The 24,013-nt window shown below is 54.3% G+C and overlaps 3 protein-coding genes and 1 pseudogene across 3 annotated transcripts in view; 1 reads left to right on the top strand and 3 right to left on the bottom strand.

Moving 5' to 3' along the window:
• Positions 1 to 768: 768 nt before the first annotated feature.
• Percc1 (proline and glutamate rich with coiled coil 1) lies at positions 769 to 1,581 on the top strand. Its single transcript, XM_045161356.1, has one exon. The coding sequence runs from the start codon at positions 769 to 771 to the stop codon at positions 1,579 to 1,581; it is 813 nt and encodes a 270-aa protein (XP_045017291.1).
• Positions 1,582 to 2,364: 783 nt separating this feature from the next.
• Ccdc154 (coiled-coil domain containing 154) lies at positions 2,365 to 15,697 on the bottom strand. The gene is made up of 16 exons (XM_004651977.2): positions 15,486 to 15,697; positions 15,203 to 15,395; positions 14,949 to 14,995; positions 14,553 to 14,648; positions 14,097 to 14,220; positions 8,383 to 8,484; positions 8,167 to 8,295; positions 7,969 to 8,093; positions 7,546 to 7,672; positions 7,308 to 7,445; positions 3,893 to 4,012; positions 3,690 to 3,766; positions 3,239 to 3,356; positions 3,008 to 3,094; positions 2,575 to 2,762; positions 2,365 to 2,488 (listed from the first exon to the last, which is right to left on the bottom strand). The coding sequence occupies exons 1-16, from the start codon at positions 15,695 to 15,697 to the stop codon at positions 2,365 to 2,367; spliced, it is 2,007 nt and encodes a 668-aa protein (XP_004652034.2).
• On the bottom strand, positions 9,065 to 11,348 carry LOC123453287 (annotated as a pseudogene).
• Positions 15,698 to 16,570: 873 nt separating the features above from the next.
• Positions 16,571 to 24,013, bottom strand: part of Clcn7 (chloride voltage-gated channel 7) — a 31,647-nt gene continuing 24,204 nt past the window's right edge. Inside the window, exons 16-25 of the mRNA XM_004652151.2 lie at positions 23,699 to 23,792; positions 22,173 to 22,342; positions 20,858 to 20,909; positions 20,458 to 20,585; positions 20,142 to 20,227; positions 19,770 to 19,899; positions 19,189 to 19,248; positions 18,930 to 19,106; positions 18,478 to 18,558; positions 16,571 to 18,194 (exon numbers count right to left, since the gene is read on the bottom strand). Coding sequence (XP_004652208.2) covers positions 18,108 to 18,194; positions 18,478 to 18,558; positions 18,930 to 19,106; positions 19,189 to 19,248; positions 19,770 to 19,899; positions 20,142 to 20,227; positions 20,458 to 20,585; positions 20,858 to 20,909; positions 22,173 to 22,342; positions 23,699 to 23,792 — 1,065 coding nt within the window. The 3' untranslated portion in view covers positions 16,571 to 18,107. The remainder of the gene's footprint in view (positions 18,195 to 18,477; positions 18,559 to 18,929; positions 19,107 to 19,188; positions 19,249 to 19,769; positions 19,900 to 20,141; positions 20,228 to 20,457; positions 20,586 to 20,857; positions 20,910 to 22,172; positions 22,343 to 23,698; positions 23,793 to 24,013) is intronic.

Below are 24,013 nucleotides of genomic sequence, written 5' to 3'. Positions count from 1 at the left end.
TTTCCTTAATCATGTCCTGTACAGGCATAGGAGTCCCTGGGTCCCACTCCTTTTGAGATCTTCCATAATGCCTTTCACCCTTAGCAGGAGGTGCTTGAATGGGGGCCACTCAGGTGCCAGATTGTAACCTGGGACTATCTCAGTGTGATGGCACATGACCATCATCCCAGAACTTGGGAGGCTGAGGCAAGGGGACTGCCGCACGTTGGTGGCCAGCCTGGGCTACAGGTGAGACCTCTGGGACAGGAACTGTGGCTGGACAAAACCCAGGCCACACGCGACAGATGCCGGGGCTCTGGGCCTGTCAAGACAAGTGCTGGTCTTGTCGCCACAGCAACCCAGGGTAAGACAGGGCAGAGCTCTCACCCAGAACACCACCCCACCTCCACTGTTGTCTAGGCTGAGCTGAGTTGACCTCTGCCTCCCATGCTGCTCTCTCGGGCCCAGGTTATTTATCCTTTGCTCTCCTGCACCCACGACAAGCCCACCCTACAGGACAGGGCCCTACCAGTGACCAGCCACACGCCTGGACCCCACCCCTGTGCACCAGCAGGCTATCCTCCAGACAAGCTGGCCACATCTCTAGCTGAGTCAGGGTCCTGCCAGAGCACAGAAGTCCTGGGAAGGAGTCAAGACCAACTTCCCAGACATACATGTGGGCTCTGTGATCAGTGGACATGGCCAGCCCCGAATGCTAACCTTACCCTCTTCCTCCCTCTCAGCTGGTGCCTACTGCCCCAGAGACCCCAGAAGTTGGTTGACCTTGAGATGGCAGCTGGTGTGATACGACCTATTTGTGACTTCCGACTGCCTTTGCCATCCCATCAGCCCCTCCTGCCCTCAGACCTGGAGCCTCCAGAAACTTCTGAGGAGGAGGAAGAAGAGGAAGAGGAGGAGGAAGAAGAGGAAGAGGAGGAAGAAGAGGAGGAAGACCAGGAGCTGCAGGGCGAGGGCCCATGGGACTATAGCCCATCTCCCCAGAGCTCAGGAGCAGACCTCCAGGGTCCCAGCAGCCCCGAGACCCCACTACAGCTGCTGCGCTTCTCGGAGCTCATCAGTGGTGACATCCAGCGCTACTTTGGTCGCAAGGACATGGGGCAGGACCCAGATGCCTGTGATGTCTATGCTGATAGCTGCTCAGCCAGCCGCTCTGCCCAAGAGCTTTATTATGCTGACCTGGTATGCCTGGCCCAGGGCAGGCCTCCAGAAGATGAGGAGGTCCACTCGCCTGGGTGGTCCAAGGGGCAAGCATGCAGGCCAGGTCCCAGAGGAGACGGGATGCCACCACTGGGCCCTCTGGCCGAGCTCTTTGATTACGGGCTGCGGCAGTTCTCAGGGCCCAGTGCATCAGCAGGCCACAGACTGAAGCTGGAGCAGAAGTACAGCCACATCACTCCCATGACACAGAGGAAGCTTCCAGCATCCTTCTGGAAGGAGCCAGCGCCCAGCCCTCTAGGCCTGCTCCACCCTGGCATGCCAGACTTCAGTGACCTGCTGGCCAGCTGGTCTGTGGAGGTTGGACCAGAACTGCAGGGAGGGGGTACCCAGGCCCTGGAGGAGACACAGCTGGCTGAGGCCTAGCGAGCCGGCAGGGAGGTGGGAGGGAGTGACAGCAGGGCAGTCCTTCCTGGGGCACCCAGACCCTCTTTGTTCCAGCCCAGGCCCCTCCCCGGGGAGGAGTCCATCCAGGTAGCCATGTGGCCAGTTCCTCACACAGGGGAGCAGAGGCCTTTCCAGGCCTAAGGGGAGAGTCTGATCTTGTCCTAGCCTAGAACTGCTGCCTGCTACCAGGACTGGGAAGGGCATTCTCTGCCAGGCCAGTCCCAAGATTCAGGTCAGTGGCAAGAGGCAGCTGGATGGACCCCATGCCAGGCTGGCTGATTGCTCCATGGAGCCAGAGCTGAAGAGCCTACCTGCTGACCCCCTGTCAGGTGGGCTGGTGACAGTACCAGGGGCTACAGAATGAACCCACATTTTCTTGAGATGCAGAAATACGGGTTCTGCCTGATCACATGAGGAAACTTGGCTATTTAACTCCTCAGATTCTGGCCCAGAAGTGGCTTCCTCTGCTGGTACTGCAATTTAAGAGGCTATTAGGCAGGGCAGGGGATGACCGGAGGTGGCTAAGCCTTGCTGTGTAACCTCCCTGTGTCCTCATGGGCGTCTCTGGTGGGTCCCAGCCCATGTGGAAAGTTGCACCTTAGTCTGGACTAGGCAGGTCAGAGTCCAGGCAGGGATGAGCAACTTGGACCTTTTGGTCCTGGTCCCTCTTACCATGTTGCTTGACCCTATGGGTGTCTGGTAGGCTATCCCAGCATGCACCACAGGACTTGAGAGCGCCAACAGGCACGAGAACTTGTATGTTTATTTCTGGGAAAGGGTCAGAGACATGAGCCGGTGTGTAGGCTTTTGGTGGGATGTCTCCGAGATGGTGCCCAGCCTTTGTTGAGCCACTGGCTTTATGAGGATGGTCTTCCACTGAAGCCACCTGTCCAGAGACATGATTCACACTTGATCCCCTCCACATACACCCAGCCTGATGTCCTCAGAAGACCCAAGCTCCCCAATGCCCACCTCACAGCCTGGTACACGCCCCAGCAGTTCACGGGGACCAGCTTGCTGGGGGCCACATCCTTGATGAAGAATGGCTGCCTCACCAGGGACATGAGCGGGTGCCTGCTGCCCGGCGTCAGTGGCCAGGGGCCCTCCTCACTGCACAGGCGCAGCACACGCTCGCGCAGGGAGGAGATCTCCTCTGTGCGCTGTGGGTGCAGGGTGTGGTGTTGCCGGGAGACACGGTGGGGCAGGGGAAGTGGGACTGGTTCACAGGGATGGGTGGCAAGTGGGGGTCTCATTTCCAGGAACTGTTGCTTGACACCAGGCAGGCAGATGGGCGGCCAGCTGGTGGGTCGCCTAAGATCCCTGGAAACCGTGGGGCTGGAGGGACTCAGGCCTGGCCAGGTGGAGGGTGAAAGGGTCAGTGGTTTGCCCTGGGGCCGTGTCTCACCAGCTTGGTCTCAGTATTAAACTTCAGATTCTGGATGGTTTTGTTGGCCTGGATGCTGTTCTCCAATTTTATCATTTGCTTCTGAAACTAAACACAGCTCCATTCATGGGCAGACATGATAGACTACAGTGATGTCTAGCTGTCCCCAAGGGGTCCCACCCCAGAGTCATTGAGTGACCGGAGCTCATGGTAACTATGAGCACGGTCAGCCTCCCTGGGTCCAAGGAGTACCGTAGCCAGTTGGCCCCGGATCTCAGCAATCTTGCGCCCGGGGTTGGCGTCCTTCAGCAGCTGCACAGACATCACCAGTGTGGCCAGCTCCTGGCGCACAGCCACGACCTCCAGCTCCCTGCGGACACCAAAGGCTGGCTATGGAGGATCCGGGAACATGAGGCAGGAGGCTCATCCAGGATGCCTGGGCTGTCACAGGGCTAAGTTCGAGAGGGCTCTGGCTTGCCACCCTTCCGGTGGGGACAGCAGAGAGGGAAGCTTGACTGTCCGTACAAGTTGAACCAGGGGGTAAGTGAGCCCAGAACGGGGCTGCCTGGGGACAAGGATGTCACAGGTTCTGCGGGGGGAAGGGGAGTTTAAGGAGCACTGTGGGGACAAGTATAGACCAAGGATGGTCAGTAGAGTAAGTTCCTGCCCTCTCCCAGGGGCCCAGGTGGCTAGGGTCCCTCACCTGGCTTTGCATTCAGCTGAGATCTTCAGATTCACATCGTTCCTGTGAAGGATGCACTTGTCTGCAACACTTTGTATCTGAAACATGGGGCAGGCAAGAGCCTGGGATGACTTGGCACAGGCAACTAGGGAGATGTAGGTCAACTAAGGCTCAGTCAGAAAAGGTCTACATCCTCAAAGTGGCTGTGCCCCAGCCCCACGCACCTGCTGGGGGAGGCTGTCCACTTTTTCCTTCACTTCACAAAGGTGGGCTTCGACCTCTTTCAGCCACCTGGCCAGGTCCTGTAAGGACTGTCTCTCCACTCCTTCCCACTCAGCCTTTGCCTAGGGTTCCAACAAACTGTAAGGGCCCAAGCCCAGAGGGAGGGTGGACAGACCAGTGACAGGGCCGACTACAGCCAGTGCACAGGGAGGCCCCAGGGGCCGAGGGTGGGATCATCCCTGCACGGGTGGGATGTGCACGCCTGCAGCGGCCAGAGTGGAAAGTCAGGCATCCTGCTCCACTGCTCTCCCTCCCATTCTTGTTTGAGTCAGAGCATCTCTTAAAAAAAAAAAAATTAGGGCTGGAGAGATGGCTTAGCCATTAAGGTGCTTTCCAGCAAGCCAAAGGATTCAGGTTTGATTCCCTAGTACCCACACAGGTGGCACATGCACCTGGTTTACGTGAGTCCTGGGGAATTGAACCTGGATCCTTTGGCTTTGTAGGCAAGCATCTTGACCACTAAGCCATCTCTCCAGCCCCCTGCATCTGGAGTTTGTTTGCACTGACTATAGGCCCTGGCATACCCATTCTCTCTCTCTCTTTCTCTAATAAATGAATAAAATAAAATATCTTAAAAAATTAGCCAATGCTGGAAAGAAGTGACTGGAGTACTGAGTAACATCTCAATCACACCTTCCAAGGCTCAGGGTCTAATGTGGAAGAGGTGGCAGAAAGAAAGATGTAAGAGCCAAAGGAAGGGTAGGACTCCTTACAACGTGCTCCTTCCAGACATAAAATGGCCTGGAATCCATGACCTCACAGTGCCTGCCACTACCTACACAAGACCATCATAAGAGGAGGAAAAGACCATGACATCAAAATAAAAGAGAGACTGATTGAGATGAGGAAGGGATGTGATGGAGAATGGAATTTCAAAGGGGAAAGTGAGGGGAGGGAGGGTATTGCCATGGGATATTTTTTATAATCATGTAAAATGTAATAAAAATTGGGGGAAAATTAGCCAGATGTAGTGGTACAAACCTTTAACCCCAGTACTTGGTAGGGAGAAGTAGGAGGATCACTGGGAGTTCGAGGCCAGCCTGAGATTATAGTGAATTCCAGGTCAGCCTGGGTTAGAGCAACGCTCTACCTCAAAAAAATACCAAACAACAATAACAACAAACTTGACTTATTTGCAAACACACACACACGTGTGTGTGTGTGTGTGTTTGTGTGTGTGCATGCATTCCCACAGTCTCTTGCCACTGCAAATGAACACAAGACACTTATGCCACTTTTTTAGCCCCCAGAGTCTCTCACTGATTCTGGAGCTTGCCATTTTTTCCCCCACGAGCTCCAGCTGTGTCCAAGGCCCTGCTCCCCTACAGGACATGGGCTATCGTGGCCACACCAACTGCTTTTGTGGGTTCTGTAGATTTGAACTTGGGCGGTGTCTAGCCCCCTCAAGCCTCATGCTTGTGCAGGGAGTACACTTAACCACAGAGCCATCTCTCCAGCCACCCCTCTCAGCACATGTTTGTACAGACCTGATGCAGTCCCAGGGGTTCCCCACAGGCAGGGCCATCTGGCTACACAGAACCATACCCCTGAGAAAGAGGCCAGCCCAGCTGCCCCCTGACAGCTCTGACTGCAACGGGATCAGAGAACAGACTTGTGCCCTGCAGGAGAGGACAGGAGCTGGGATGAGAGTGCCCTACTGAGAGGTGTTCTCACTAAACATGCCCAGAGGGGCCAAGGTGGGCAGATTCCGCCTCGAAACCTGAGGTTGATCACCCTTAGTCATAAGCACACTGTTCACAACAGCTATGAAAGAGAAAGCTCACCCATCCACCAGCAGGGCAGTGGTGAGAAAAACATGGTCCAAACAAGAGACATTATCCAGCCACAAGGGAACAGGGTACAGACCCATGACACGGATGACCCATGGGACATGTGGGGAAGAGAAGCTGGAGGCAAAGGGCCACAGAGTGGGTATAAAATGTCCACCACACATAGCCCAGAGCCCGGTGGAGGACAGCTAATGGCTCTGGGGTGTCCTTCAGGGGTGACAAAGAAGTTCTACATTTGCCCGGGGTGATGGCTTCTCTGAGAATATACTAACACTGAACTGACCCAGGCACGGGCAGGAGGAGCAGGCCTGTAATCTCAGCACTCAGGAGGCCAAGGCACGCGGATATTGGCTACCAGGCCAGCAGGGCTACAGAGCAAAATTCCATTTCAAAAACTAAACAAGGGTAGCTGGGCGTGATGGTGCCCGCCATTAATCCCAGCACTCGGGAGGCAGAGGTAGGAGGACCGCCGTGAGTTCGAGGCCACCCTGAGACAACATAATGAATTCCAAGTCAGCCTGAACTAGAGTGAGACTCTATCTCAAATAAACGAACAAACGAGCTGCTGGGCATGGTGGCGCACGCCTTTAATCCCAGCACTCAGGAGGCAGAGGTAGGAGGATCACCATGAGTTCAAGGCTACCCTGAGACTACATAGTGAATTCCAGGTCAGCCTGAGCCAGAGTGAGACCCTACCTTGAAACCCCCCCCAAAAAAAAACCACAAAAAAAAACCCAAAAAGAAAAAACAAGGGCTGGAGAGATGGTTCAGCAGTTAAGGCACGTGCCTGCGAAGCTTAAGAACCCAAGTTTGATTCCCTAGTACCTACATAAAGCCAGATGCACAAAGTGGCACTTGCGTCTGAAGTTCATTTGCAGCAGCTGAAGGCTCTGGTGCACCCATTCTTGCTCTGCCTCTTTCTCTCTCTCTCAAATAAATAAATATAAATAAAATATTTATTAAAAAGTCTGGTGTTTGCCAGGCATGGTGGTGCATGCCTTTAATCCCAGTGCACTCAAGAGACAGAAGTAGGAGGATCGCCATGAGATCGAGGCCACCCTGAGACTGCCCAGTGAATTCCAGGTCAGCCTGAGCTAGAGTGAGACCTTACCTCAAAAAACCAAAAAAAGGGCTGGAGAGATGGCTTAGCGGTTAAGCGCTTGCCTGTGAAGCCTAAGGACCCCGGTTCGAGGCTCGGTTCCCCAGGTCCCACGTTAGCCAGATGCACAAGGGGGCGCACGCGTCTGGAGTTCTTTTGCAGAGGCTAGAAGCCCTGGCGCGCCCATTCTCTCTCTCTCCCTCTACCTGTCTTTCTCTCTGTGTCTGTCGCTCTCAAATAAATAAATAAATAAATAATATATATTAAAAAAAAAAAGAAAAGAAAACAAAGAAAAGAATAAGAATGCCAGGGCCAAGGCTTCTCTAGGAACCACCCTTCCTGGCCCAGGGTTCATGGCTGGGCCACTTGGGCCTGGCAATAGTTGCTTGGTGGGGTCAGGCCTCTACCTTCAACCTTCTGTGCCTTGTTTTTCTTCGCTACCCTTCCTCCCAGGACTGCTGGGCTCACCTGGGACAGTTTCAGGCCCAGCGTCTGCTCCTGCAGGTCCAGCCTCCAGCTCAGGGCCAGGCAGTGGTCACTGAGGTCCTTCAGCTGCTGAGCCAGCCCAGCCACTGACCCCTCTAGTACTTGACTCTTCTCTTGGAGCTGTGGGAGCAGAATGGGTGAGGGAGGCCTCAGCTAGATGCCCGTGCCTGTGCACAAGGGGTGAGGGTCCTTGTTGACTCCTGCCAGTCCAGTTCCTCACCAGCTCCAGTGCGTCCTGTGTCTCCTGTTGGGCCTGCTTGCCAGCCAGCTGAACAGCCTCCATGTTCTCATGTACGTAGGAGGCCAGCTCCCCAGCCTGGCTCTCCTCCAAGCTCACCTTGGCTTCCCTGCAGGTTGGTACCAAGACCCTATGAGGGGCCAGCACCTAGTTCTGGGACCTTCTAGTAGATCCCACCGACCAGAGGATGGGTGCTACCAAGAAGGGCCTGACTCTCAGTGAGGGGTGAGATGAGGGCAGGACAGGAGCCCCAGCAGAGGGCAGCTGTCGCATGTCCAGTGGGCTTAGTGATCTGCTTAGGCCTGCTGGAACTAGGGGAGGCAGGGCATTACACTGCTGAGCTCAGCCCCTCTGGTTCATTCTGGAGCCAGGGATTGGGTGGTCCACTGTCCCAATTACACCCACCGGGCCTTCTGCTCAGCCAGCAGGACACGGTTCAGGGACACCTGGTTCTGCCGCACAAACTTGGTCAGTTGGACCACAGCTGCATCCAAGCCCTGGCACTGCTCCAGCAAGTGGACTTCTTCCTCCTGCTGTGGCAGAGGTGGCCCTGAGCCCTGGTGTCCGTCCCAACTCTCCTCCTCTCTGGCCACCCAGGCCTACCTCACGCTGAGCGCACAGGGCCTGTAGACGCTCCTCTGTCAAATCCTGCAGCTTCTGCCAGCGGCACTCCAACTCCTCTTGCAAGCTGCTCTCTGCCTTCTTCTGTGCACCCTCCAAGGCCTTCATTCTCTGTGGGGACACCATTCACCACTATGGAGTCTACGCCCTGCTTGGTGCTGAAGTCACAAGGACACCAAGCCTCACAGAGGCCCCCACCTGCTCCAGGGCCAGGAAGCTCTTCTGCAGGAAGCCACACAGTTTGGCCTCCCTTTTCAGGAAGCGAAGAGTCATCTCCTCTCCAAGCTTGGTCATCTGAGCCTGGAAATAGTCACATTGTCACCTACACGCTCCCTGCTAGATGTCCTATCTAGCTCTATGCATTCATTTTCTCAGCCGAGGTCACATCTCCCATGTTGTCCCCAATCCTAGAAGAGCCAGGCTGCATACTCTAGGCAGGAAGAGAGAGAGGGCTCAGGCAGAGGCCACTGATCCTCAGAAGACCAGATCATACAGGTCAGAAAAGGCCCTGAAGGTCAAGGTCATGAGTCTAGACATCTCAGTGCCCATCCAGAGCCCCAGATACAGTTGGAGAGCTGGAATCTCAGGTAGGGAAGCAGGTATAAGGACACCCCCATGCATGTGGGAACACCTCCCACACAGGCCCCATTTTGGGAGGCTGGAAGAGTAAAATGGGTGCAACCTCAGGCTCTTCCTCCTCCCACAGCTGCTCTGAGCTTCGGAAGGGGCAGGATGAGGCCCGGCCTGGCCTCTGGCCCTTCTCACACCCCTGCTATAGTATAGCTACTTCCTTAGGACTTCACACGATTGTCACATTTATGGAACAGAAGAGCTGTGGTGACCTCCAGAGTCTCTGTGGCCCATAAAGCTGTGAAGCAGCTTATGGGAATGAGGCTGTTAACAGTTCTTCCTGGAGACGGGGTGGGAGAGTCACTGGACCTTCACAAGGCCCTCTCCTGACCCTCCCCTGAGATTATAGCTACAAGCTCCTTCTGCCCAATTGTACCCTGGTGCTAAATTATATAAGAGGTTAAAAAAAAAAAAAAGTCAACTAGGAAGCCTGGCATGGTGGTGCACACCTTTAATTCCAGCACCCAGGAGGCAGAGGTAAGAGGATCACTGTGAGTTTGAGGCCAGCCTGTGCTAGAGCAAGACCCTACCTCTAAAAAAATCAACTAGGGGTGGTAGTTTTTAATGGTACAGCCTGTGTGTTATGCAGGCTCCTGTAAGTAACCCTAACAAATTTATCTATTCACTAAGGTGGACTTGAAGCCTTCCTCTCTACTTGGGGTAAATAGGCCTTCCCTCCCCCCTGGTTTTTTGAGGTAGGGTCTCATTCTAGCCCAAGCTGACCTGGAATTTACTACGTAGTCTCAGAGGGGCCTCAAATTCATGGTGAGCCTACCTCTGCCCCCCGAGTGCTGGGATTAAAGACATGCACCACCATGCCTGGCTTTAGACTTTTCTTTTCTTTTCTTTTGTCATAGTGAGTAAAGCTGTCAGTGTTCAGTACAGAGGTTGCATAAGCCAAGGTTATGCTGATAAAAGTGCCTTCTCTCTCTTGTTATCATAAACATTACTCCAGCAAAAGGTACATTTTCTCTCCTTCTCACTTGCATGATCACCATAAAAAGTTAAAATGGAGCTGATCTTATATAATCAAAGAAAAAGCACCAACAAAGCCAGGCATGGTAGTACATGCCTTTAATCCCAGCATTTGGGAGGCAAAAGTAGGAGGATCACCATGAGTTCGAGGCCACCCTGAGACTACAGAGTTAATTCTAGATCAGCCAGGGCCAGAGTGAGACCCTACCTTGAAAAAAAAAACAAAACAAGCCACAGCCTAGACAGTTCCACCCAGTACTGTTGCCCGGCCCCACCCAGAGTTGTGCTTTTTCTTTTCATTAGAAATAATTTAGTCTCCCCATCCACCCCTGGCTTTTTTGGAGGGGAGGCCCATCAAGTGGTGGGCTCTAGGGTGAAAAGAAGCAGTGCATGGACAGAGAAACAGCTGGGCAGAGGGGATGGTCCTTCTCTTCTAGTCTCACAGTGGGGCTCAGTAACCCCAGCCGTGATGACCGCTCCTCAGCTGGGCTTTTTGGCTTTCTCAGCTGTTGCTGATTCCAACGTGATTCCATCCTGTCCTGTCATGTCCACTCTGCAGTGCTTGTTTCCAGAGGTCTTCTCTTTCCTTCATTGGGTTACTTTCTTTCTTTTTTTTCTTTTTCTTTTTTATTGTTTTTTTTTTTTTTTTTTTTTTTTGAGGTAGGGTCTCACTGTAGCCCAGGCTGACTTGGAATTCACTCTGTATTCTCAGAGTGGCCTCAAACTCACGGCGATCCTCCTACCTCTGCCTCCCAAATGTTGGGATTAAAGGCGTGCGCCACCATGCCCAGCTATTTATTTATTTGACAGAGAAAGAGGGAGAGAGAGAGAGAATGGATGTGCCTCCAACCACTGCAAACGAACTCCAAATGCATGCGTCCCCTTTTACATCTGGCTAACATGGGTCCTGGGGAATGGAACAAGGGTTCTTTGGCTTTGCAGGCAAACACCTTAATGGCTAAGGCATCCCCCAGCCCAACCGCCACTTCTTCAGCAGTTTTCTGATGTTGCTCAGTGATGACTTTGTAGAACTCTGAGCTCCCCCCCTCCAGTCTAGCCAGCTGCTTCTTGTAGAACTCATCCTGCTTTTTGATCACTCGGTTGTTCTCTTCCAGTTGCCCCCCAGATGCTTTGCCTGGGAGCGCTCTTCTTCACTGGTATCCATTCCCAAGGATGGCTCTGGTTAACTGCTCATTGGCTGCAGCCCTATCTCGTCCTGGGTCCTTGGCTTGTTTTAGGTGCCTTAGACTTTCTGTCCCCTTCCTGGCTTGCTCCTATACCAGCACCTCAGCAACTCTTCTTTTCAATTCATCACCAGAAACTGAAGCACCATAAATTCTGGAATACCACGGCGACTTTGAACCTGATGGAAAAAATTGCTTCATTTGATCAACCACATTTTCCGAAAGCCAGATAGATGCCCTTCACCACGGTGATATTCTCATTCTCTCCACCGTGAAGGTGACCTGGCGGGTGCCAGCAGTGCCATCCGTGGCTCCTGCTTCTCCTGTCCCCACAGAGTCCTTTAGCGCTGATCCGCAAGCTCTGCAGGGGCCCATGCGCGCCTGGACACCTGGGACACTTCCCTCGCCCAGCAGGAGCCTGGATATTTTTTTCCCTTTGGTTTTTCAAGGTAGGGTCTCACTCTAGCTCAGGCTGACATGGAATTACTATGTAGTTTCAAGGTAGCCTTGAACTCACAGCGATCCTCCTACCACTGCCTCCCAAGTGCTGGGATTAAAGGCGTGTACCACCAAGCCCAACTTAGATGTTTCTTTTGTATTTCCCCAGGAAAGTCACCAAAGTTAGATGTGGTGGTGCATGCCTCTAATTCTAATACTGAGGAGACTGAAGCAGGAGGGCTGCGATGAGTTTGAGGCCAGCTTGAATTATATAGTAAGACCCTGTCTCAACCTCCCTCCTCAAAAAATTATAAGACAGGGCTGGAGAGACGGCTTAGTGGTTAAGGCACTTGCCTGAGAAGACTAAGAACTCATGTTCAAATCTTCAGGTCCCATGTAGCCAGATACACAGTGACATAAGCACACAATGATGCACATGTGCACACAAGGGGGTGAACACATCTCTCTATCTCTCTCTCAAAATAAATAAAAAAATTATGAGATCCTCCACTTCACTATGCCCAGTTACAAATCCTCTTCTTCACAGTCACTGGAGTCATCAACTCTCAGGCCCAGACCAGGGAGCGCCAGGCCTAAACTAATCTCTTTTTTTTTTTTTTTAAGATTTATTTATTATTATTATTATTTTTTTTGGTTTTTCCAAGGTAGGATCTCACTGTAGCCCAGGCTAATCTGGAATTTACTATGTAGTCTCAGGGTGGCCTTGAACCCTTTGCGATCCTCCTATCTCTACTTCCCAAGTGCTGGAATTAAAGACGTGTGCCACTGCACCTGGTTTGTTAAAGATTTATTTTTAAACATTTTTTAAAAATTTATTTATTTATTTATTTGAGAGCGACAGACACAGAGAGAAAGACAGATAGAGGGAGAGAGAGAGAGAATGGGTGCTTCCAGCCTCTGCAAACGAACTCCAGACGCGTGCGCCCCCTTGTGCATCTGGCAAACGTGGGACCTGGGGAACCGAGCCTCAAACCGGGGTCCTTAGGCTTCACAGGCAAGCGCTTAACCGCTAAGCCATCTCTCCAGCCCAAGATTTATTTTATTTATTTACTTATTAGAGATGTAGAGAGGGAAAGAGTGAGAATGGACACGCCAGGGTCTGTAGCCACTGCAAACTCCAGACACTTGCACCATCATGTGCATCTGGCTTACATGGGACCAGGAGAATCAAATGTAGGTTATTAGGCTTTGCTGGCAAGCACCTTAACCACTAAACCATCTCTCCAGCCCGTCTTTTTTTTTTTCTTTTTTAAGGCAGGATCTTTCTCTCTAACCCAGGTTGACCTAAAATTCACAGTGATCCTCTGACCTCAGCTTCCTGAGTACCGGGATTATAGGTGTAAGCCATTACTCCTGGCCAGCCTGTGAGCAAACAGCTCCTGAGGAAGCTTTGACCCCACTTCAATTCCTACCGCCTCCCTCCAGGAATGTGTCCTAGAACAAGGTCCAGGTCCACCACTTTTTCTTTTTTTCTGTCTTCTTCTTCTTTTTTTGTTTTTTCAAGGTAGGGTTTTGCTCTAGCCCAGGCTAACCTGGAATTCACTATGTAGTCTCAGGGTGGCCTTGAACTCATAGCAATCCTACCTCTGCCTCCTGAGTGCTGGGATTAAAGGCACTCACTACCATGCCCAGCTGGTCCTCCACTTTTTAAAAAAGAATATTTTAATTACTTATTTGAGAGAGAGAGAGAATGGGTGTGCCAGGATCCCAGGACCTCGAGCCACTGCAAATGAACTTATGTGCCACTTTGTGCTTACATGAGCCCTGGGAAATGGAACCTGGATCCTTAGGCTTTGCAGACAAGTGCCTTAAGCACTAAGCCAGCTCTCCAGCCCACTTTCATTTTTTTTTGTAGAACCAGACAGCAAATGTCTCAGGCTCACAGGGTTTCTCTCTCAGAGTAGTCACTGTCAATATTTTAAATAGGTCTGGAGTGACAGCAGCTGCAATGCCTTGCCTGCCATGCTCTGCAAAAAGGGGAGGGACTCTGCAGTCCCTAATCTCTGCACTGCTCAAAAGCTGGTGGCATGGGCTGGAGAGATGGCTTAGAAGTTAAGGTGTTTGCCTGCAAAGCCAAAGAATCTCGGTTTGATTCCCCAGGACCCACGTAAACCAGATGCACAAGGGGGCACACACATCTGGAGTTTGTTTGCAGTGGCTGGAGGCCCTGGTGCACCTTCTCCCCACCACCCCTTTCTCTGAAATAAATAAATAAAATAAAAATATTTTTTAAAAAGCTGATGGCAGAAATGTGTGGTGCCTATCCCCCAACACCATGCTATATAGGGGCTGTGAGCCAGATGGTCTGAAAGAGCAGAGAGGGAAAGGAAGAGACAGCAGTGACACGTTTCCACACCTAGCACTCACTCCTACGTCTTCTGTGCCCCAAACTTGTGGCTACGAGGTATTTTAAATGTGGCTCATTTGACAACAGAAGCAAACTTTCAATAGTCTAAGCCTGCAGCTAATGTCAGTGAATGGACAGCACCACCCAGGTGAGAGGCCACTGCATGGGACAGGGCAGGATTGATGGGACAGGGCAGGATTGCTACAGGGGAGGGAGACCCACCAGTGGTAAGGCCACAAGCTAAGAATGCCAGGGGTTTTCCATCTGAGCCCCCTTGGTGGTCCCTGCAGGGAATAGGCCTGGTCTTCAAGCAGTACCTGCATCTTGGTCACCTCATGGTCCACCTTCTCGATGGTGTCATTCTGGCTCTTCTGTAGGGTGCTGAAGGCCACTTGCCGGCCCTGTTCCTCTTGTCTCAACAAGCCGGTCAACTTGGCCAGCCTAGGGATTGGCAGGCATGGTCCCACCAGCTCAGCTGGGGAGCCATAATGAGGCTGGCATACCATGGGACATTGAGTCCTTCTTGGCTTAGAGAACACACTAATCTGGGGCAACACATGGGAACAGAAACAAACCCTGGAGTCCCCAGGAAGGCTGAGACATTGAGGAGGGAGGGTGGAAAGATGGGCCCATAAAAGCCAGCAGCTAGCACCGAGCAAAGGGGGTGGTACCAGAGACACAGGACAGGTGGGGTCCCAGCCTTAGCCAGAGCTGAGTCTCCAGTGTGTGTGTACACAGCATGGGTTTGGAGATAGCCCAGGGAGGTGGCCCACCTGAGGCTGGTGTCTTGCTCCACACCTTTCCGCTCTGAGTCCTGTAGGGCCTGAGTCCTCCTGATCTGCGTCAAGGCTTCCCGGACCTCTACCAGCCTGACACAAGGAGCCACCTTGCCAGACCCAGGGCAACTAGGCAGCCTTTGCATCTGCCACAAACATTTGGCCATGGGGCCCTGACACTGGCCTCCCGCTGCCTGCGAAGGCCACCCTGGTATGTGCAGACCTAGACATTTCTGAGAGAGACCTTTCCAAGAGGGTTAATTAGGGAAATGGCAACCCATAGCTGGTGCCCACATGGGCTCTCATACCAGCCACTGCACAGAGGCCCAGACCCCTGTCCCTCTTGCTGAAAGCATGGGTGTATGTATGGGAAGGGGGATGGTGGGGGACTACCTTTTGTCCAGGGCCTGCATCTGGTTCTGACTCTGGGACTTGGGGAACTGCAAGAAGGAGGGAAGGAGGGCTGGGAGGCCAAATCCCCTGTCTATCAAATCCCTTCAGCACAGACCCACGGAGCACACAGGGGCTAAGGCTTGGGGGCTCTGGGGCCAAGCCAGGCTTAGGGCCCAGGAAGAAGCCATCTCAAGCTCTGGGAAAGGGACAGCTGGCTTGTTTGGGGGACTCTGCTGCTCTGCCCAGCGGCTCACCTCCAGTGCTTGTTCCTTCTCGGGATCCCAATGCACCTGCCGCACCGCCTGCCTCAGCTGCCTCAGCTCTGAGTCCTGCAGCTGCACGCGGGCATGAATCTGTAACAGCTCCCGCAGGAGACCCAGGGTGACATGCTCACAACGTTCCTTGTGTGCTCGCAGGCAAACCACCTCGGACTGCAACTCTGCCACCCTGGTCAGTAGCAGGGTGATCAGGGTCAGGTTGTGCCTGCCCTGGAGATGACCCCAGGGCGGTCCTCCCACCCTGCACCATGATGCTAACCACTGCTCCAGCTGCTTCTGGTGCTTGCAGGTGTCCTGCTCAGGGACAGAGGTGCTGGATGCTCGACCATCGCGCTCGCACCTCTCTGAGGTTTCCTCTAGACTCAAGGGCTCAGCGCTGGCCAGACCTTCTGCCAGGAGCTCCAGGTCCTCCGGCGAGACAGTGCTCTGCTGTGAAGGGGGCGACAGCCCTGGCGAGGAGCTGTCAGCCATCCCTGCAACGAGGCGCCTCAGGAGCTCATTCTCGGAGCGCTAGCGCCCTTTGGGGCTTCTGACGGGGACACAAACCACATCCCACAGCCCGGCCAATGCTGGGAGTTACAAGACAGCGCTCCCATCTAGCAAACTTCATCAGGGAGTCCAGAAGCAGGGCTGTCCTGTGTCCCTCTCTGCTCCTGCCAGCTCACCTGACATGGCTTCACCAGCAGCAAACACCTGCAGCTCTGGCCCTGTGATCAGTGCCCGTGACTGCCCAGAGCTGGACCCTAGGCCCGGGGGGCAGGGGGCTGAGAAACTGGCTGGAGGGAGGCAGGCCCTAGGGAGCAGCTGGCGGACAGGAGGGAAGGCTTTGGACCACCGAAACGAAGATCAGGAGGGGAGGACGGGATAAAGGCTGTGGAGAGCAGGTGTGTCAGAGGGGAGGCTGTGAGCTCAGGGGAGTGGGTGAGGGTCAGAGGGGAGGCTGTGCACTTCAAGAAGCAGGCGAGGTAGGAGGCAGTGAGCTCCTGCTCTCACACCTTGCCTCCTCAGTGAATCCTGAGGGAGGCAGATATAGCGGACTTTCTGGAACCTTTCCTCACTGGAACCTTATGACTTCACAGACAACTGCCAGTGGAACCTGAGCTCTCACATGCCTGTCTTGCATCCTTCCCAACTGCCTGTCTCTCAAAGAACCTGGGAGGTGGGAGGGGGGCAGAGAAGCGCAGTCTCTTCTGGAGCCACAGGCCTGTCTGTGCCCAGGACAGGAAGGGAAGCAAGGACCCCGAGGGCAGGCAGCCAACCAGAGCCCTGCAGGGGTGCAAGCTACAAAAGGGTCTGCTTGGGACATTTCTCCAGTAGCTCCAGTGATAAAGTCAGAGAGACGAGTGAGTTCTGATTGTTTTATTTAACCTAATATATCCAAAATAGTATTTCAACATGTAACCAACACAGAACTGTGGACAGATTGCACATGCTTTTTGGTACTAAGTCTTTGAGGCCCTGTACAGTGTTCAGCCCCTGGGGCCCTAGTCAGACATGCCCCTGTCCCACCCAGATCTCTGCTCCCATTAAGGCCTAGTAGAGCAGGCAAGGCGAGTCTGGCCAATCAGAGCCTCATGTGGACCCAGAGATCCTTTGAGAAGAGCCACCTGCCAGTATCCTGGCATGCCCAGGCTCCCCAGTGAGTCCCCGAAAGTAAGGCTGTGAGGACAAGGACAAGTTGGTCAGGGTCCTAGGTGAGGAGATTACTTCTCCACACCTGTCTGTGGCTCCCCTCCCGTAGAGCCCCATGGGTGGCTATGGTCTCAGGATCATCAGTCAGCAGCTACTGTCCACAGAAGTGCAATCCACATGCCCACCAGCCCCACACCCAGCGGCCATCCCAGGCCTGGGGCCCAGGCAAACAGGTGAGGACAGCAGCCCTGGTTGTCTGGCACAGGTTCCTGGTTTCTCACAGCATACAGCATGCTTAGCCTGGGTCTCCATGAAAGGTAAAGAGGGAGGGGTCAATTCCTTGGAAGGACAACCAAGGGGCCGTATCTCCAGGCCTTCATCACAGAAGGACCTGCATAAACAGACATGTGCCAGGGACGCTGACACGGCTTCACCCAGTGTCCCAAGGGAGGGATCCTGTGATTGACTGAGGGCTGGCTTGGCCAGGCAGAGGCAGTTCGGACAAGCTGTCGAGTGGGCAGACAGGGTTCCTTGGTTCAGGGTCCACAGGCCCATCCTACAGCTACCTTGGGCTAGCTGGGTCCTCAAGGCCAGCCATGTACACACTGTCATCAGAAGTGAAGCCACTGCTGAGACCAGGGTCCCCAGTGCTGCAGTCAGACCCACCTTTCCTATAGCATCCAAAATGCAGAGACCCCAGCCCCAGTGCTGATGTGCTGGACTCAGGAATCTGACCCTTGGGTGAGTCTCAGCTCTTGAGACACAAGCATAGAGCCAGTCTCTCCATCCCATCTTCTGGGCACAGACCCAGGGACAGGAGTCACTTTCCCCAGGCTGTGCAATCCATAATACCCTTGCCACTGGGGCTCCTAGTAATATGGGCAGTGTGGCTGCTGACTGGGCACCATGGAAAAAGGAACAGAAACCGTGACCGTGCAGCTCACTTGTCTCTCACACATGCTGGCCCCTTGCAGCGAGCCACAGGAGGCACAGTAATACACATCCGATCCCTGAAGAAACCCAGGAGAGGGCAGTTTAAGGGGTGGAGGGACTGGGGCACAGGGGAAGTGCTGAGGATGTAAACCAACTGTGCACTGCAGGGCCAGGCCCACACGCTGGTCAGGCTCCAGAATGGAGGACACCTGCTCCTGCCACTGTGCTGCCCAGGAAGCGAGACTTTGGCTGAGACCAAGGACCCCAAGAGGAGGTGCAGAATGACTGGGGTCCTCTGTCCAGGGGTGGGCCAGCCTCACGTCTGGGCCAGCGACAGCTCTTCTAGGCCCCCCTTCCCGAGGCGGTACCTGGCCAGGTCCTTCCTGGTCACCAGCCCGACCACCTGCAGGAACAATAGCAGGTCACAGGGCTCTTGCAGGATCCAAGGAACCTCTATCCCGTGTATGACTGGGGATGGGGGGCCAAGGAGCTTTGGCACAGGTCCTGAGGTGGACATGTGGCTAGGGCGAGGGTTGTAGCCTTTGTATCAGAGCCAATGTAGGGTGCAGGGCCAGGTTGGGTAGGATCCAAGAGCCAGTGCCCACCTGAAACCTGGCAGGAAGGTGGGAAGCAGGACATTAGCATGGCAAGCAAAGCATGAACATGGGGCACAGCACCAGGCTCACCTGATTTTGGTTGTTCACTACCACCAAGTGCCTAAGGCCCAGAGCCCGGAACAGCTTGAACACGCGAGGGAGAGACGCCTCCTGCAAGGTGGCATGGCCTTCAGCCCACCCTGGGAAAAGACCCTACCACCCTAACTGGGTGGTGCCTCATGCTCCAGGACTACAGACTCCCCCAACCCCGCCGTGACTGACTGCACTCCAGCTCCAAGCCCCATGTGCTGCTGGTGGGCTCTTGCAGCCCACTGCCAGTGATGCTATGCTCCCAGGAGAGAGCCTTCTCTCAGACTTTCCCTGACCTTCTGGTCACATGGGCATCCCCAGGTGTCCTAGACCACTCTTAACATGCTCTGCCTGCCAGTGGTTACTGCACAAAATTCCAGAAGGTTCTTCCTCACTGGGAGGGCAATTACCCCCCAAACTTGTTCCCCAGACTCCTGTGTGCCCATGGGTACCTGAGGTACTGTGTAGGGAGAGGGGTTCATGAACTCAGACAGGTCCATGGTGCACTCGCGCTCATCCTGGGAGACGTGGATGGACTGAATTGGGGGGAAGCGTGGGTAGGCATCACGGAAGTCCTTCAGTCTCAGCCGCCGCTGCACCAGACCCATATTGGACCTCTCCACAAACACCTGCAGGAAGTGGTCAGTCAGGGGCCTGCCCCTGTGAGGGATGGCACCCAGGACACCCTTGGCCCCAGGCTGCAAACCTGACCTTGTGCTTCAGGAGAACGATGAGCTGGGAGCGCAGGATCAAGCCCTGGAGCCTAGCTGGCTGTGGAAGAGGCAGGTGTGAGAGGTTCTGGGACATGCACTCGGTCCGTCCTACTGGTTTATCGCTTCTATCTAAAGGCTAGCTCTTAGCATAGGCCTCGCAGTGAGCATTTCTCACATATGACCCCACTAATCCCCAAAGGACCCAAGACGGAGCAACTGACCCTAACAGAAGATGGAATGAGGTACAGGTGGTGAGATGTAGCACAAGTGTCCCAAGTTCCTCCCAAACCGCCAGCACTCACATCCACACGTCCCAGTATGACAGGATCCAAGCAAGGGGAACAGCACTGCCTGGGCTCATGTCCCACCAGCACCTCACAGGTCACAGCCACCAATGCCCCAAGTGACCAGCTCAGTCTGGTTTGGAGCACATGACCCTAAGTTTGTGGGGACAGCCAATGTGTCCCTGTAGCTGTGTGCAGGGTTTTCCTCACACACTACATGATGCACTTCCCCAAACCTATGCTCAAGGACATTTAGTGCGAAGGAGCCCAGCGTGTGGGGGAGGCTTTATGGTACCTGGGTATCACCTGTGTCCTCCACCACAGGGAATCCATTGTGACTGGACGCTGTGTTGCTGAGGACATCTACGATGATGCCAACCTTCTCTCTCTTCCTCAGGCATGTCACTGGTGTGCTCATCACCTCCCTGTCAGAAAGACATATCATGAGATGCTGTCACAGTGCCACCACACCACATACTGACAAGGCGCCTCAAGAACTTCTGTACCACGAGGAAACTCTCTGGATAGGAAGCTGGCAGAGTAGGTAATGAAGGACCCCAGGACTCTCCCTCCAGGTATGCACTGTCATGTCTGCCCACCTCCCTACCAGAGACAGCCAACATAGTCCACCACACTGCCTGGACAGACTGCAGAGCAGTGACCTTACCTGGCCGTGAGCGAGTGTGAGGTGACGGGGGCCTCCCAGTGCAGAAAGGGCACACTCTGCAGCTGGATGTGCATGTCGTACAGGCCCTAGGAGCAGAGCAGGGGGGCATGGCCATGTGCTGCTGGCGGTCTACTGCCACTACCCAGGGCCCAGCACTGCCCCCACGTAGTAACAGGCCCCAACGCTGCACTCCGTCTCCCAGAGGGAGGGCATTTGGGGACGGCTTCACTGGGACCCTGCCTCTACAGCTGCTTCAAGGGCTCCCACTCCATCCTGTGTGTTAGGGTCCAACACCTCCCTAACCCAAGCTGCGCACCTCAATGAAGACGTCGCCCACGATCTTGGCAGTCATCAACACCAGCATGATGGGGAAGCCGTAGGTCACATTGCTGGTGGCCTCCATCATGATGACAGTCAGGCTCAGGGTCATCCTCACGATCCCACCTGCAGGGTAGTTGTGAGCTCCTATGCATCCTAGCATAGGCTCCTCAGCCTTGCTGCGTGTCTGTGGTCTTCCTACCCACCAGGCCCTCCAGATCCCACCTGCCAGGATGGTAACTGCTGCTGCCTGGCCATGTCACAAGGGATGACCACACCTGTCTTGGACCTACTTTATGTCTGCCTCAGGCAGAGCTCACTGCAGGTGTGCCTGGCAAGGATGGTGCCCCTGAGCCTGTGAGCCCCACCACCAAACTGGGTGGGAGAAGGGGGCTTACCAAGCTGGGCAGCTGCTCCCATCAAGGCGTATTTGCCAGGATCTGCCCAGATCTGCAGAAAGCAACATGGGGAGCTGTTAGGGGTAGTGGCAGTCTTCAACCAAACTTGCCGGGCACCCCTGTTAAGGGCATAGTGATCTATACACAGAACTGAATGCCGTGGCTCTCACACAGATGGGCCAGATTTTAAAAGTACCCTCTGCTACCACCAGTGTGGAAATGCCCTAGCGAGGTGCGCCTCTCACAGAAACCAGAGGCACAGATACACGGGAGCACCTACTGGGCCCAGACAGTGGCCAAGCGTGTGAAGTGAATGCAGCAGGCAGCGTACAAGGCACCCGCTCAAGCAGACACACTGGATCAGCAGAGGAACTGCGCCAGTCGCGAAACAGATTCCAGAATACAGGAGGCAGCCTGCTGTGTATCCCGTGGACAAGGAAGGCCTAGAACGGATGACCAGGGAAACCAGCGGCTGCCAGAGCTAAGGGCAGGGAATGGGAGCAAGTGCTAACGAAGGCAGGGCTCCTTTCCAAGGGAGGTCTTGAAAGAGTGGATATGGGCATGCAATGCTATGCATTTCTACATAAACTGGACTGCTCAAACTTAAGGTGAATTTTTAATTTTTTTTCCCCTGAGGCTACCTCACTCTAGCCCAGGCTGACCTGGAATGCATTCTGTAGCCCAGGTTGGTCTTGAACTCATGGTGGTCCACCTCCCTTATCAAGTGCTGGGATTATAGGAGTGAGAGCCACATTCCCAGCTAAGGTGACCACATTGTACATCACATCTGAATGGGAAAGAGAAACCTGGGGAAGCTAGGCCTGGGGCCTGGAAGACACAGGTAGGGCAGGCAGCAGCCTTCCCGATGTGACTGCTCTGCAATTTGTCAGTCTTTTTTTCAAGGCAGGGTCTCACTCTAATCCAGGCTGACCTGGAACTCACCCTGCAGCACCAGTCTGGTCTTGAACTAATGGCGATCCTACCACCTCAGCCTCCTGAGTGCTGGGACTAAGGGTGTATACCACCCCGCTTGGCTTAATCCGTCCCTCTTATTTGAATGACTGAAGTGAGGAAAACACTACAAGCTGAGTTCCCAGCAGAAACTGACAAGAGTATGGGAAGGGCTGGGGAGAGCGCCCTGCTTGACAACGGCCAGTCCACGTCAGCCCTGGACAAGCTGGGCTCTCCCGCATTCGCTGTGATGTTCTCATGCACCTAATCCGGGGCCCTGCTCATCTGCACTGGCCCTGAACTCAAGTCACTGGAGTCCTCGAGCAGCGGCCCGGCCTGCACCTTCCTGCTGCTCCCCACTCACCGCTGCCCCTGTGAGGTAGGACAGGGAGATGCCAAAAAGCCGGCCCCAGGCGGCACCAATGAGCAGGGATGGGATGAAGACGCCGGCAGACACTGTGAGCCCGTAGGTCCAGCAGGCCAGGAAGAAGTACACCAGTGTGAAGAGGCCCAGTGTCATGGGGTTGTAAGAGCCTAGAGGAGAGGAGAGCTGCTGGGCTGTGCCCTAAACGCACACCAATATAAGGCTGCCCCGCCTGTCCACATGGTCCCATCCTGGGAGCCAGGCCACCTGAGCCTAGATCCCAGTGATATCCTCAGAAGGGTCTGCAGGAAAAGGATAAGCCCTAAGACCTGGTGGGGAAGCTGTAGGGAGAAAGGGCAGTAGGGTGACCCCGAACTGACAGCATGAATGTCAAGGCCAGGGCTGTCTAGGACCCGTATCAATGCCAGACTCCCCAGTGAATGTACCCTTCCCACTCTCCTATGAGCAGGAACAGGCTCCAGCTCAGCTGGATTTGCCAAAAATGTGATCTCCTTTCAGCCACTGGCAGTGGACAGCCTCCCTGAGCCTGAGAGTTACCCATGGCCTGTGAGAGTCAGTGGTCCAGCACCAACACCCTCACGAGAGTGGGGGACTGATGGGTTCTGCTGGGCCTAAAGCCACAGGACAGAGATGGCACATTGAAGAGTCCTGGTAACTGTGACTCAGTGGCCAAACTCCCGGAGGTATGCTTTTCTCAGACAAGGTGCTGAGGCCGTGTTTGTGGACAAGAAACCAGGGAAATTGAGCAAGCATAGTGGCTCATTGGGAGTACTTGGGAATCTGGGGTAGGAAGATCACCCTGAGTTTCAGGCCAGCCTGATCTACAGAGTGAGTTCAGTTTAGCCAGGACTAGTATGAGACCCTGCCTCAAAAAAGGAAAAAAGAAAAACCAGGGAAGTTAAGTCTGAATGGGGAGGTCTGCTGTGACCAATGGGAGGCAAGGGTGGAATGGGCCACCTGAGTCTGAGTGCTGAGAGGTTAGGCAGGGGCATGCCAGTGAGAGCAGAGGTCCACACATGGAAAGCCACCCACACGTTCCATGCCAATCTTACTGGCTTTTACTAACCTGTCCAATAGCACACCTGAGGATTGCCAAGTCCTCAATGGCCTGTGACAGGAAACAGAAATAACTGTCCCAATAGCAGGTGGGAGAAAAGCTCAAGAGACAGGCCCCAAGGCTGTTCAGATGTGCTGTGGCCTGGTGTGAGGGAATCAGCCCTGGGGTACTGTTTCTACATCAGGGGTGTGGCTAAGGTTAGCAGGGCCTGGGCATGAAGCCATTAGACTGACGAGACAAAGGTGGCCCAAATGGCTATCCAAGGGAAGAAAAGAGGCAGAAGGGTGGGGAGCCTGTCCAGAGCTGTCCCAGGTCTTTGGCCACCAAGGACCCCTGTGATCCATCACACCACACCATGCTGGGGATGATCCCTCCTGCCTAGGGCAGCGATCTCTGTACCAAAACCTCACCATCCCCAGTATGTCTCAGCCCTGTGGCCCTCACACACCTGGTGGGTCATGGAAAAGGCTGACTACGCTCTTCTCGGGCGTGTTGAAGAAGGCTGCAGCCATAGAGTTGTACTCGCCGTCTGCACAGAAGAGCTGCGGGGGTTGGGAGACAGCACATAGCGGGGGGATGGCACTGGGACATGGACGCAGGTGGGGGAGGGGAATGCTTAGCCTGGGCCTAGAAGTACCAGGCAGAAGTGCACATGCCGGGCTTGGGAGGATACGGGGCCTACACTAGTCTGCTTCAGTGGCATGTCCAGGGGTGATGGGGACCCAAGAACTCCAGGAGCACACCCTTGGAACCAGTGGCGGGA

This window comes from Jaculus jaculus, chromosome 11 (assembly GCF_020740685.1).
Source record: "Jaculus jaculus isolate mJacJac1 chromosome 11, mJacJac1.mat.Y.cur, whole genome shotgun sequence".
Taxonomy (NCBI): domain Eukaryota; kingdom Metazoa; phylum Chordata; class Mammalia; order Rodentia; family Dipodidae; genus Jaculus; species Jaculus jaculus.
This window is presented reverse-complemented; position numbering and strand designations above follow the sequence as displayed.